The sequence below is a fragment of the Ambystoma mexicanum genome, chromosome 2q (assembly GCF_040938575.1).
Source record: "Ambystoma mexicanum isolate Mex_15411 chromosome 2q, UKY_AmexF1_1, whole genome shotgun sequence".
Classification (NCBI taxonomy): domain Eukaryota; kingdom Metazoa; phylum Chordata; class Amphibia; order Caudata; family Ambystomatidae; genus Ambystoma; species Ambystoma mexicanum.
Genome location: NC_090924.1, coordinates 1,212,741,722 through 1,212,757,101, shown reverse-complemented (window position 1 = coordinate 1,212,757,101; position 15,380 = coordinate 1,212,741,722). Strand labels below are relative to the sequence as shown.

The following is a 15,380-nucleotide window of genomic DNA, read 5'->3' as shown; positions in this document are numbered from 1 at the left end:
GAAGAACGCATTCTTTAGTATTCCAGTCGACGAGGACAGTAGATACTTGTTCGCGTTCACATTAGGAGGACAATCATTTACATTTACACGGATTCCACAAGGTTACACGGAAAGTCCAAGTACAGTAGAGCATTAAAAGAGCAGCTAGACATGCTGGAATTACCCGTGGGTTGTGTACTTTTGCAATAGATAGACGATTTATTACTAGCTGCAGACACAGAGGAGATTTGTAAAGAAAGCACTGTATTACTACTGTCACACCTAGCGGCACATGGCCATAAAGCTATTTTGAAGAAATTTCAGTATAATCGAAAGGAGGTAGTTTATTTGGGCTACCTACTTTCGAAAGGAGGGAGAAGACTAACGCTAGAACGCATAGAAAGTATTTCTTGTATGCCTATTCCAAAGGCACAAAAAGAAGTCCGAGCCATAATGGGCATGGCTTCATATTGCCGACAATGGATTGGTAATTTTTGCGTTGATTGTGAAACCATTAGTGAATTTGACTAGAAAGGATGCGGTTATGCCTTTGCAGTGGGATGAGGAATGTCGGAGAGCATTTGATGGATTGAAAACTGAATTATGCTCTGCTCCAGTTTTGGGTACGCCGAACTATAAGAACATTTTCAGACTATTTGTGTATGAAAGTGAAGGATGTGCATTGGCGGTTTTGACACAGGAACAAGGTGGAAGAAATAGGCCTTGCGGCTATTTTTCATCTGCGCTGGACCCTGTAGCGTGCGCACTACCACGATGTTTGCGATCTGTCGCGGCGGCTGCTGTTTGCGCCCCATATCCAAATTATGAGGTGTAGCGCTTTGAATCCTGCAGAATTAATGCCATTAACCAATTGGGAAGAATGAATCTCCCCCCCTCCCCCCACGATTGCTTAATGGTCACTGAGGAAGAAACCAAGGGGAGAGTTGATTTAAGTGATATTCCACAGAAAGAGCCGGATGGAGAGTTATTTTGTGACTGCTCATGTTTTAAATTACCAGATGGCACGACAACTGCTGCATACGCTATCACTACCCTAGAGAGTGTTGTAGGAAGTAAAAGAATCCCCTATAATTCAGCACAAGCTGCAGAAATAATAGCAGTAATCAGAGCCTGCGAGATTTCTGAAAATTTGAACGTGAATATATATACTGACAGTCAGTACACGTTTGGAGTGGTTCATAACTTTGGACGACTCTGGGCTGAGAGAGGGTTTCTGACATCACATGGTGGCAGAATTCAACATGGCCCTTTGATTGTACGATTGCTGTCTGCACTCACGTTTCCAAAGCGCCTAGCAATAGTGAAATGCGAGGCACATAAAAAAGTTACATGCAAAATAGGAGAGGGAAACGCGTTTGCAGAGAGGATTGCGAAACAAACTGCCACTGATTTAAATACCAAGATGATGACGGTTCAGACAGAGGAAGTACCCTGTATGATAGAAGATGGAGTTGCGACTGTCAAAGAAATGCAGGCCGAGGCTACGGCCAATGAAATACAGGGATGGGCAGAGGGATCTGCTGATTTGGATTTGGAGGGTTGTTGGGTGGACAAGAGAACTAGAAACTGGATGTTGCCAAATTCATATGTGACTGCAATGGTCACAATGGCCCACAGTCCTACGCACATCTGTGCCAAGAAAATGATACAGCACTTTTCTACAGTATGGCAGAATGTAAACATAAAAAAGAATGCAGAAAGGTTGGTGCAGAACTGTATCACGTGTTTACAACACAATGTAGGAAAGGGAACAGTGACACCAACAGGAAGTTTTGGCCCGCCCTCCATGCCGTTTGAGGTAGTTCATTTTGATTTCATAGAGATGGAAAGGTGCCAAAACTTAAAATACGTCTTGGTGGTAATCTGTGCATTCAGTAAGTGGGTGGAGGCATATCCTTTAAAAGACTGCACAGCGATGAGTACGGCAAAAGCAATGTTGGAGTATTTTTCCAGATTTGGCTTGCCCCGTGTCCTATGGTCTGATAATGGACCACATTTTGTGGGTGCAGTGGTGTTACAGATATGTGCAGGTCTCCAGATTGATAAGAGATTCCACAGTTCAAGGCATCCAAGTACTGCCGGTCTTGTGGAGAGGCACAACGGGATACTTAAATCAAAGATTAGCAAGATTTGTGCAGGAAGCAAGTTGAGTTGGGTGGATGCATTATCAATAGCACTATTATGCATGCGTACTTCTGTACAGGCTAAAACTGGGCTCTCCCCATACGAGATCATAATGGGGAGGCCGGCAAATGTTTGGTGCACACTTCAGCCAAAGCGACTAATTGAGATACAACATCCTGTGCTTAGTACTTATTGTGGCCTTTTAATGCAGAAATTGCGTTTGATTCATTAGCAGGTGCAGGAGGCATTACCCGTGCGGGATACCGGTGCGGGGCACGCGCTGAAGCCAGGAGACTGGGTGCTGTTAAAAAAACTTCGAATGAAAGTCATCATTAGCACCCACGTTGCGCGGGCCCTATCAAGTACTTTTGGCGAAGCAAACGGCAATCCGGGTGGATGGAAGGAAGTCTTGGATCCATGCCACCCATGCCAAGAAGATTCCAACTGCACTGAAAGTCTTGCCTGACACAGATGACTGGAAAGAGACAGCGGTCGCAGAGACAAAAGAAACTTGTCTGCCAAAACATGAAGTGAAACTCGAAACAAAGCCTGAGACGATTGCCAAAGAGGGGGGAAGGGCAAAGAGTGCCCCAACGTTGCCCAGCAGAATCGACATCACTGCTGACCGACGTGAAATCTGCCTTGCAAATACCAGCAGAAACAAATAGTTTACCCCTTTGGCGCCCACCAGCACTTTCCAGCACGCCAAAGACCGAATCTGCATTATTGGCGTGGCGCACACCAGCACCTGCAGAAGCGCCGCAGGGTGACTTGAAGCCTGAATCTGAAAGTGCACGGGCACTGTTCACGGATCATACGATACCAGGAGCAAGGCGATACAATCTGCAGCCTCGGAAGACAAGGTGAGCTGCATTCTTTTTCTTTTGGTGTTTATGTCAACCTCTGGTTCAGCTCATGGACAGAGAAGGAACCAGGGGTGTAGAGGAGAGAAGCGTCAGAATTGTGCAAGTCGGACAATTCAAGACTTGCAGCTCCTCGGTGCGATTATAAAAGTACATGTGTCCGGAACCAGAGCGGACAAGCTGGGCGCGCATGATACTGAGGCGAAAACTGATCAAAGGTCCTCTGAGCAGTATAAAAAGGGACAAGTGATCTTGCCTAAAAACGAATAATCTAATCCAGGCTAAAACAAGAAAGGACAGGCAAAACTGAACAGGAAGAATTTCATTGAACTTATAGACATCAGAGCAAATGCGACGAAGAAAGATGCCCACAACGAACTGTGATAAGGAAGGACGATGATGAGAAACATGCCGGGACCGGTTCCAGCCTCCTCCTGCACCAGCACTGCTGAAAATGAGTCAGTTATAAAGACTATAGCTTTAAGAAAAACGCATGGTAAAACAAATTGTATGCTGACACTAACGATAATGATGTGCTTTGAGCATGGTAGCACCAATATCACCAGCCCTAATATTATGGTGGGTAGAAACAATACACCCATTAGAAATGTTTTTACCGATAATTAATATATCCACTACTGAAAGCCTGGTTCAGGTGATCACTTATACCCTACCCCCAATGGAAGAAAGACACAGGGAAGGTTTTGGGAATAATACATTATTATTAATCATGACACATGCAATCCTGAAGAAAACAAACTGCTGGGTATGTGCCCATTTACCACAGCATGCTGGGAAAGGAATAGGCTGGTATGTGCAGCCGTTACCATTAAGTTCTGCATGTAGTGCATCTTTAGGTGCAATGTTCTATGGGAAATGGAATGAGAGTAATACGGGTCAATTAGACAGAACCAACATGAATGAGTTTGAGGAGATAATAATGAAGCCTGTGAATTGTTCCATTTTCCATAAAACACAAGTAATAACCCCAGAGCCCACGAGGAAAAGCACACGTAAAATAACACGACAAAATAGACGAGATAGATTGTCCCCACCAGAAAAAACATCTGTAATGGCGTTTCGTGTAAGAACAGAAGGGAACAAAGATGCGATTCCCCCATTTTACACAGTGAATTATAGCCCAAGAACTGTCCCTTTCTTTTTCAGGCAAAACAGATCTTTTTCGGTCGGAACATATACTGGTTGTATGAATACGGTGGTACTAAAATAGGAAATACAACCAGTGTACGTAGGTGATCCAGTTTATTTTATATGTGGAGAGAAAGCATACCCTTGGTTGCCCAGAAACTGGGGAGGTACATGTTACCTAGGGCTACTGTTCCCAGGAGTATTCCTCTTGGAGACAGCAGCCATGGCCAAATTAACCAGAATTAGTCAAAAGGACTAACAAAGGTGTTTTAATAGCAACTGATGTAGCAAAATCATTCGTTCCATTCTTAGGACAGATAGTGAACTCCTATAATATAAGGCAATTGTCCAGAATCCTAAAGAATACAATAAACACAACAACAGATTTATTATTCAACATGACATTGGAAGTAAGAGGAATCGGGTTAATGACGCTGCAAAATAGAATGGCTCTCGATGTAATCCTGGTTGATCGTGGGGGAATTTGCAAAATGGTGGGATCAGCATGTTGCGTTTATGTCGATGACTATTCCCCCACGATCTTTGAAGCAATAAAGAAAATGCACGTTCTAAGCTCTGAACTCCCCACGGGAGAAGGGAGCTGGGAAATAGGATCTTGGTTTTGGGGAATACTACGATCTTGGGGATGGAAGCTGATCTCGATACTAGTAGTGGTGTTCGGAATATTCCTAACGTGTTGTTGTTGTATACATTGTTTACCCATAGTTGGTGCAGAGGTAACTGAGGGATGTACGGAAGGATGCATGCAAATGATGACAAAGAAGAAACAACCTCATGATCGAACTAGCCCTGACCCAAATGAGATGAGAGTAATGAAAAAGTTGTTGGCAATAGATATTACTGAAGGCAATAATGACCACGATAGCATGCGAGATTCAGACATAAGTGCTTCAGATTCATCATCACTAGAGGAGGTTTCAATAAATAGATGAGACGTTTGGCATACGGCCAAAGGAGGGTTTGTCAGTCTAGAAATCTAATTCGAGACCGCAAACGTATTTTGGTGGCCGTGCGCCAACCGTCTCATGCACGATACAACAGAATATAGGTTTTCGAGTGTTCTAATGAACAGCCATTTTGATGTAACAAGAATCGCCGTTTTGTTTTTTAACCATTGCTCATTGCTTTCTGTTCCTATTGCTTCGCAGTATATTTTTCGCTTACACTGCTCGACTGAGGAACAATGCTGTCTGTATATGAAAAGGACAAGGCCACAGGGCCGAGAGGATAACAAGAGTTTTGCTGAAACACAAACATAGGCAGCGCCAGGAAGAATGCCCGGCTCCCTCCTTAATGTAGCCTTGAAGCAGAGCCGCAGGGCATTTAATCATTTCACAGCTGCCAGCCAGTCTTGTTATATGGTAGAACATGTTAGAATAATACCGCTAAAGGCTTGAATTATGCTTTTTTAACGGCCCCCTTTTTCTGAGCCCGCTAAGAGCATGTCGGCTCCCAGGACGCGAATAGCACCTGATAGCAAGGTCCGAAATGTAACCCCCTCTGCATGTAGCTCGCTTCCAAGAACCGAAGCGCCATGTTCTAATCAATAACCAAAAGATGCCTACGCACTCACAAATTGCAAATTGTTACTAGAATAGATGTTTTGAAGGTGTCATAGTGGCCGGAGATGTCCATCGTCACACCAAGTTCAAAGAAACCCAATGAAGAGGGGTGTTAACCATGACATAGCTGATTGTTTGATATACATTTTGTATATATGTAACTGATGTACGTAATTCGCTCTCTTGCGTCCCACAAGGTCTAGAGATACACGTCGCGGGGCGTCGAGACCGAGTTGGCCAACTGAGACTTTTGCTTTGCAATAATTCCCTAGTTTTGGGAATACAACCTCGTGTCTGGCGTCTCTATCGTGTGTGGTGACTCGCCTTGTTTCCATAGAAGTCAGGGTCCCCTAGGGGCCCCTTTCAAAGGAGTGCCCCTCTTGTTGCTCGCAGCAGATGTGGGAAATGCTGTACATAAAAGTACCGTACAGAATTGTTGGACGGGCGGTAGCCTGCCCACTGGTCTCTAGCACTTCGATTTCATTTGTTGTAACATGCAGTACAAACACTTTATGCTACGCCTTTAGTGTTAGGGGCAGCATTCAGGGATATACATACATTGTGGAATACAAGAATGTTTACTACAACGCAGACCACAGCTTTATTACGTGCAGCAGGAAGCCACTTATTCTGTGCGTCCCATGCAGCTACAGCGCTTTTCTAACCAACACTAAGGTTGTTTGCGTTCTGCATATTCTGCTGTTTCCTTAGTTGCCTTTACATACACTAGTATGTGCGTGAGGAAGGTGCACCACCAGCTTTGCATGCTTTTTTCACCTGTACGACCGGCAGGCGACCTCTTCATACTGCCGGTTGCTGTTCCTTTTTTACCAGTGGCCGTTATACAGTTAGGAGTACTTTAGGCAGACATTGGTAGGTTTGCAGAGCCAGCCATGAAGTCTTCATCAGTACTTTAAATGTGGTAGCCTACTGCATGAATCCGTAGGGCTGGCGACAGGGGTGGTGTTACCAGCATACAGTGGATGAACTATGCATGGAGTGTAGGTGTGGAACGGAAACACGTGCGCTTCCACAACTACTTAAAAGTGCTTTCGAAGATGTGGACATGCGGCCTACTATGGAGTCCTACGGATACTTGGAGTTGCTTTGTGATTGCACATATGCCACCCAGGTGCAGTGTCTCTAGGAAACGTTCATATTGCTCATGTGTACTCATCTCGGCCAGTAGTGTGCTGCACACATTTACCATGCACGAAAGAGAGGATACTGACGCACTAACCAACATTTACTATGGACATCTGTAATTGGTACGATACACCAACACTATTCGTAAAAGTAAGTGGTAGCGCAAATGTATACATACACCAGACAATTAGCCTTTTCCACACGCTCATCATGAGGGCAGCCAAGCAATCGGTAACAAATCGTTGTAAACCGGACGTCATGGTTATGTTGCCGTAGCAAATGCCTTTTCTCTTAACAGAAAACGCTATGCTAAAGCAATGTTTTCCTTACAGTGCCCTACTAAAAACCTACGAAATTCACTAACAAAAACATTGGTAAAGGGACGTTATGGTTAAGTTGCACCAGCAAAAACCTATGAAATTCAATGGAAAAACGTTTTTACAGGGACGTTATGGTTACAGGTAAAACCAAAAAAAAAACTGAAATTTGAAAGTTATGGTAAGCTAAGCCACCATAACTCGTGCCACTAGTGTGCACTGAAAGGATTAACACCCATGACATCAAAGATGCCATCACAAATCTCATTCATGACATCACTGATGACATCACATGTGTGGCTCCCTCTGTTTTGTTCACTACCATAAGTAGGGCTGGTGCTTTTCTTCACTAACACTCGGGAACAAACAATTCAAAAGGTTCTATATTTGTGTACGGCACCCTTCTCGTATGTTATTACACTACTTTCCTTACGGTTCACTCACATCATATGCTACATATACATAAAAGGGAAGTGGAAAGCGTAAAACACAGCACTGGTTTCTGTGCATGAAGATAATCAGTAATGTTATGAACAGTTTCTGGTAATACTGCTCCTTTTTTAGCTTACTTTAAATCCCTTGTAAATGGTCATATTTGTATGCATTGTGGTGTCTTTATGGTATATGTGCAGTTTTGCAATTATTTAGTTATAAAGGCAATGGTAGCTACTTCTTACATGTTTCACAGTACTCAACACTCTAAAACGAATGCATTCATGATTTCACTATGTAACGTGGAAAGATTTTGAAGGTTACACTTCCATGAGGCATGGTGCAGAAAATGGCTACGTTTGCACATGAGTTCCTTCATGTACAGTGAAGAAGTGTGTAATGCAATGCTGTGTACAGAAATGCATCCCTCCATGACCTACTTCTCTCATGATAGTTCTTCCAATAATCTTTGATAATTTTCTGCCATCATTACAATAACAATCCCTTGTGAAGGCTTCCTATTAAAACTAAATGCACATGTGATGTTATCAGTGATGTCATGAATGAGATTTGTATGGCATCTTTGATGTCATTGGTGTTAGTCCTTGCAGGGCACACTGATGGCACTAGTTATGGTTGCTTAGCTTAACTGTCGAATTTCGGGGGGTTTTCGGTTTTACCTGTAACCATAACGTCCCTGTAAAAAAGTTTTTCCATTGAATTTCATAGGTTTTTGCTAGTGCACCTTAACCATAACGTCCCTTTTAGCAATGTTTGTGTTAGTGAAAATATATATTCAGTGAAAAAACTTTGTTAAAGGGACGTTATGGTTCCAACTAAAACCGAAAAACCCTTGAAATTCACCAGTTATGGTAAGCTAAGCAACCATAACTCGCGTCACCACCGTGCACTGCTAAGACTAACACCCAGGACGGAAAGATGGGAGACACGGGGCATTGGTCATTTTTTAAAAAACTACTGGACGGATTTTCACCAAATTCAGTCTATGGGGAAAAATCTATTTTTTGGGACCCCCCTTATAACTCCCGTCCCCACCGACCTCCCCCCGCCGGCCCCGGACGAATCCTCACCAAACCTGGCAAAAAAAATCAGAGTGGGCCATAAACTTTTTTTGCCAAGTTTGGTGAGGATTCGTCCAGGGGGAGCAATCTGTTGATCCATTCTTGGCCTATTGTAAATTTTATATCTGTATGCTTACTCGTGTGTGTTCTTGTATGATGCTCAGATTCTTTTATAGTTTGTTCACCTCACAAATTGAGAAGCCGAAAACCTATAGTTGATTTTATTTATTTATACGTTGTAGTTTTTCTTTGTTGCTGGTTCCATTAATTGACGTCGTTTTGTTTTGTGAAAATTGTAACGTCGACAAATGCAATTGAACACATTTTTTTATATTGTTCCAGGTATCTCCTGTTAGTTCTGAGGTATTATCTTCCACCTTTGCTGATGATGAGGCTGCTCAAAAAAGAGAGGAAAGGCTCAGGAAGTTCAGAGAGCTTCATATGAAACGGGTAAGCAAAGTCCTCACAAAGAACCATATGTTAGAAAGCAATACAATCAATCAGCATATTGTCTGTTGGTGAAGATTATCTTTTTTGATGCAATTATTTATGGATTCATTCCACTAATTTGTGTTTGGAGAAAAAATGAATAAACATTAAATCTGTAATTCACCGTGTTGGAGGCATGTTTATATCCTTCCTCCCCTCAATAATTGAGAGCATTTAGATCCGGGCTCTGTAACCTTTGACTCTCCATGTAAAGTCCTAAACAACTTGAGAGCTGCATATTTCAGACCCGTGATTTAGGCAGTTCGCACTAAGACGGACACAAGGAGAGGATAGAGTAATGGTACAAGAAGCCCAAGGATTTAATTCTTCCGATTGAATGTGCAAAGCATGAATTGAGGTTTTTCTAGGAGGGATTTACAGTTTCTTCAAAGTGTTGTGTTCTACTCCTTCTACTCCAGCACATTTTAACACATTATTATGGGCCGCTTGGCACTGAATAATTCTCAAACAGTAGCTCGAATTGGCACCTGTTGTTGAAAAGATTTGAGGCTCATCTAGTGCTCTAAGACTTGGCGGGTATTCTACAACGTGGCAGAAAGAACCGAAAAAGGCTCAGCTGGCTGACTCCTTTTAATGATGGCGATTGAGCTAAGCAAGCGGGAAGATTTACACAAGGAGGGTTGCAAGAAGGGTTTTTATGAATTCAATTTGCCACTGGAAAGGCCTGGCAAAAAAATCCTTGAGCGATCGTTCAAGTTGATTAGGCAGCCACCTTAAAGCAAAGCAACATAGAGATGCTCATATGGCCCACACGCAGCGCATGTTTTGGACACTTTGCATAAGTTTGCTCTGTTATGGAGGTGCCTCAGAAAGATGTCATTTGCAAGTCCATTGAAAAAAGTGAACAAATGTAACAAAGCCACTGATGAAACCTGTGGGATCATAGTTAACTTAAAATCAAACCGGCCTCCAAAACGTTTCACCTAAGAAACCAGTCTCGGACGGTCTTGCAGCTCTAAAGTTGAGTGGATGTTCATCTTGAGATGCCTCATCCAACACAGTAGAGGTCAGGGTTGGGTTAATTTTCAGAGTTCTCTTGTTCACCCTAAACTTAATGGCAAATTGACCGCTAACCCAGTTGAAAGAAGATTCTGGTAGGAGAGATGTTCAACATCAGGCATGTATCAACAGTGTAGTTGTTTAACACCCTAAGTACGAATGAGCTTATTCAGAGGTGCAGAATAAATATCAAACACTAACTGCAACTAGAAGAGTTCTGCAGGACTGCCATATACATGGAGTAAGAGACATAGTTTACTGCCTTTTGAGCAGAATTGACTTGATGCACATCCTCCTTTTTTTTTTTTTTTTGTTTTTTTTGTTTTTTGTTTTTTTTGTAAATTGAGGGTTTTAATCTATGGGTAATCTTCAGTACACACCATCAGCTACCGGGGCGACAATGTCTCAACTCCCAGCAAAAAGAGCGCGGCCAGGCACATTTCAAGACACCCCTCAGTAGGACCTAAACCAATTAGATCTCTGACCCCAATACAGATTCTGAGGATCAAGAGAACCCAGGGGAGGTAGATCATTATTTTGATGATGAAGAAGACGTCTACGTCTTACCTTCTCCAGATCATGTAGAACCGCCAGTGGTGGATTCAACAGTGGACAACCAACTTCAGTTTAATGATGTGCTGCTGAAGGCAGCTGAGCATTTTCAAATTCAAACGCAGGAAACCGAGGTCGACAAAGACTTTGTCAAGGACATATTGGGCGACAAAAAAAGCAGTAACCCCATTGATCCCATTAATAAAATCCATAAAAAGGGTTCAACCCTCTAGAGCCCCATAACCTCACAAGCCCCATAACCTCACAGGGGCAGTAAAACCCAGAATTGAGAAGATGTTCCTCCCAGCCCCATCAGAGCTCTACATAAGGGGGGCAATTAAAACCTGATTCACTGGTAGTTAACAAGGAAGAGGGTGGGAACACCACTTGCTTCATTGCAAGCACCCCCCTGATAAAGAGAGTAAGAAACTATAAACATTTAGAAGGAAAGTAGCCACCTCTGCAGCTTTTCACACAAGAATTGCCAACAACACCGCTCTGCTGGCCAGTTACAATGGCCACAAGTGGGAGGAAATAGCCAATTTATGGCCTCGGAACCATTAAAATCTCAATTCCCTCGCAGTAGCGGAGGGGAAAGCTGTATCTAACTGTGTTTAAATAAAATAATTTAGATGCAACTGACAACGCTGGCAGAATTATAGCAGATGGCACAATTATAAAGCGCCATGCATGGCTGCGCCAGTCAGGATTCAAATTGGCGACACAGGCAACCCTCCTCAATATGCCAGTAGAGCCTAACGTGCTTTTCGGCAAAGCAGTAGAGGATGCATTAAAGAGTGCAAAGGAAGAGTATGGCACTCTAAAGTCTCTGGGTCAACTCACTGACACGCCCTTGGGTCAAAATGGCAGAAATCATCTTTGTCGTTTCAGGGGCCAAAATTTGCAGAGGGTAGCCGAATAAACCAAGGTCAGGGTTCATCCTGGGGTTCCAATCAAGGGCAATCATCTCAAGGTTTCCAGGGGCGGCTAGCGAACAATCTTGTGGCCAGGGCAGATCCTCCTCTTCCAAGGATGGGTCCACACCCCCAAATCAATGGCCACCCGCTTCAGGTCAGGACGGATGACACACTTCACCCACGCATGGGAGGGAATCTCCTCGGACAAGTGGGTGCTTTCTACCGTAGTGGGCTGTTATTGCATAGAACTACTGCAGCAACCCTCCTTCCACCCCCCGCGACGGAGAGCCACCACAAGGGAGGAACAGTGCATAATCCTGGAAGAGGTTGCAGGGCTGTTGTTAAAGGACACTGTCGAAATTGTCCCAGGGATCCAGGTAAACAAGGGCATCTATTCAACGTACTTCCTTGTGCCCAAAAAAGATCTGACAATGCGCCCTATATTATATTTGCGCCCTGCAAACACCTATGTCAAGCCAGAAATATTCTGCATGACAACGCTACAAGAAGTAATCTCACTGCTAAAGCAAGGGGACAACATGGCAACCTTGGATATGAAAGATGCCTATTTTCATATTTCAGTATTCCCAGTGCACAGACAATTCTTGCGTTCCAAGATAGCAAACTAGCACTACCAATTCAAGGTGCTACCCTTCGGCATAGCTTCGGCTCCAAGGTTATTCACCAAGGTACTGGCGGTGGTGGCAGCGCAGGGAAGCAATACCAGTGTACCCATACCTGGATGACTAACTGATCACGAGGGAAACAACCCAAATTTGCAAGCAAAATACTCCCAAGAACAATCAACCTTATTTTTCAATTGGGCTTCTACCAAACATGACAAAGTTCTTAGGAGCTGTCATAAAAACAAGAAGGGCTAGTCTTTCCATCAAAGGAAAGCATCCAAAACATACTGCTGCAAATGCCTCCGTATCAAGCCGGTCACCAGATAAGTGTACACAAAGCGATGAGTTTGCTCGGCATGGTGGCATCTTGTATTTACCTGGTCCCGCACGCACCAATAGGCATGCGCCCAATGCAGGAGTCGTTGGCGAAACAGTGGTCTCGGGCAAGTTGTCAGTGGGACGATCTAGTGGTCGTTTCGCCAACACTATTACAAGCCTTATGCTCGTGGACAAAGGAGAACCTGTTGAAGGGGAAAACCTTTTCACAACCCAGTGGTGCAAGCTGTAGTTGGAACAGACACATCACTCTCCGGGTGGGGGGCCCCATTACCTTCATTTCACAGCACATGGTCTGTGGACTCAAATCACAGCACAGAGCCACATCAACTTGCTGGAACATTTAGCTAGCAGTAGTCAAAGCGCTCCAAGCGTTCGAATCGCACCTGACAAATCACACGGTACACAATTCTCACAGACCGCACCACTGCAATGTTCTATATCAACAAGCAGGGGGCACACAGTCTCCAAATTTGTCCAAGCTAGCACAGAAAATATGGAAATGGGCACTCAAACAGGGGATGTTTCTGACTTCCCAACATGTTCCAGGGGAACTCAACACCCTAGCGGACTCGCTAAACGGAGATCCTCTACCAGAAGATCAGGAGTGGCGACTAGACAGAAATGTCGTAGATCAAATTTTCTCACAGTGGGGTTACCCTATTAGGGAGAATTCTCATAAATGTGCTAATTCCCTTCACTTTAGAGACCCCCAGCAACTTTGCTGGCTTTTGAGGACTTCATTTCTTTACCTGGCGAGCGTGTGAGCCTTTTTTCCCCCACTCATGTATTTTGATGTGTGTTTTACTCCTGTGTTCTTTGATTATGGAGTTTTAGACAACTCCATAGGCATAATCTTTTCATGTGTGTTACACAGCACCCTCAGTGCAGTGACGCAGGGAAACCTTTTAGGCTGTCCCAAGGTTTAAATACCTTCACTGGGATAAAACTACCCTTCCCGAGAGAAAGTAAAGTTAAATTGACTTTACTAGTCTTTTTAAATTCCTAGACCCAGCACACCCTATCTTGCAATAGAGTGCTGGAGGGGTCTTGCGCTCACCTGGTATCCACGGGGACGCCACCAAGCCCTGGTTGGATGATTTGCACTCTGGAACCCTTGGTAATGCCTCTGGTTAAAGATGGGTCTGCAATATAGGAGAGCTGGATTCAATACCAGATTATCTTTGTTTTCCCACCTCCCTTGGCCTCAACTCCTTCCCTCTCCTCACCTTAATATTGTAAAAGGTGGATTCTCCGTCCTGCTCCGCGTGGCAGGGGCGCGTAGATGTGGGGGCGAGCAGCGACCAAGTTATTTCACTGGTGCAAGCCCCCCTGTGGGAATCCAGGCCTGCTGCGACTCCGTAGGTTTTCTGCTTTACAGTCTTTATAAGCAGTTCTTATGTTCTTAGTTCGAAAAATGTCTTGCTTCTTTCCTTTTTAGGTATGGAAAAGTATTATGCTGTTGTCATGCAGTTTGAAGGTGAGCATGGGCCGGTAGGCGAAAGCGCGGTGTGCGCGATGCTGTCTGGTGAGTAATGCACGATTCGCAGTGCTGTTTAGCCTTTCATATTGCTAACCTGTGTCTTTTCTCTCCTTGCAGGTTGCGATGTTCAAATGTTCCAGCAATGATACTGACCAGGAGATGACTACCCCAGTAAGAATTGTGTGGCTTTCTTCATTTGGGAGGAAACGTGAGTAAACACTTACTAATGCTGTCTTTCTTTCTCCTCTTTCCAGGTTATGGTATTCCAGGATGCATGCGGTGCCGGATGATTGGGTTCGTACCTTCAGGTGAGTGGAACTGAAGTCAGCGATGGATTGAAGACAGGATACTGTTCAGGTAAGTTTCGCAGTGTTCTTTCTCTCTCTGCAGGTCCTTGGATTCAGGTAAATTGGCATCAAAGAACTGGACGCAGTGAGCATTACGCTGCCCATAGCAGAATAACGCAAAGCATGTTCTGCTGTTTGGTGTGGTTTAAATAGTCTCAGGTAAAGTAGTCCAGGTAAAGTAGTCCCAGGCCTGCCATACCCAAAAGACTAGACGGCATAGCTCAGTTCCTTGTAACTGAGCTATGTGTGTGCCTCCATGTTGGCTGAACCCCCTCCCCAAGTTAAATAGTCCCAAGTAAATAGTCCCATTCTAATGTTGGTCTTCATGATGGTTATGAGCCTGGCGCCAAAGGTGCCAGGACTGACTCCAAGAGAGTCTTGGAAGAGGTTTAAGGCCTTTGACCTGGCCCTAACTGGAAGGCTGACTTGCCAGTGAGGGCCAGGGGCAAGGATCATGACAGGGGTTACCTAGTATCCCCGATGTCGAGAAACTCATGTAGCAGTCCAATGCTACCCTTTCCTATTGAAATGGCTGGTGAGTGGTTTTACAACGAACTACCATGATTTTTCCCGCCCACAAACACCGGTAGCTTTAAATCGCGGGAGCCATGTCTTTCAAGATGGTGTCTGAGTCCCCTTTGTTTAAACGGGTCCTGGTCTTCTTTATTTGCCATGGTCCTTCTAGAGTTTGTCTCTGCGTGCCAAACTTGGTTTGGTCCGTTTGTTCCTATGCCTTTGGCGGGCTTCAGGACTGACGACTGCCTCTGCCGCCTGAGTGTCTGGGGTGGGCAGGAAGTGCACAAACCCCCTGTGCTTAGTCTCCTAAGAGACCCAAATGCACTCTGGCGTGATTGGCTGGCTGACTGTCCGCCAAGGACAGCCACCCTGCTGGGTTAGTGGCAGCTAGGCTGGAA

The 15,380-nt window shown here is 44.4% G+C and overlaps 1 protein-coding gene across 1 annotated transcript in view; it reads left to right on the top strand.

Moving 5' to 3' along the window:
* SYF2 (SYF2 pre-mRNA splicing factor) overlaps nt 1–15,380 on the top strand; it is a 309,231-nt gene that overhangs the window by 53,876 nt on the left and 239,975 nt on the right. The window contains exon 2 of the mRNA XM_069648604.1: nt 9,039–9,146. Within this exon, the coding sequence (XP_069504705.1) occupies nt 9,039–9,146 (108 nt within the window). The remainder of the gene's footprint in view (nt 1–9,038; nt 9,147–15,380) is intronic.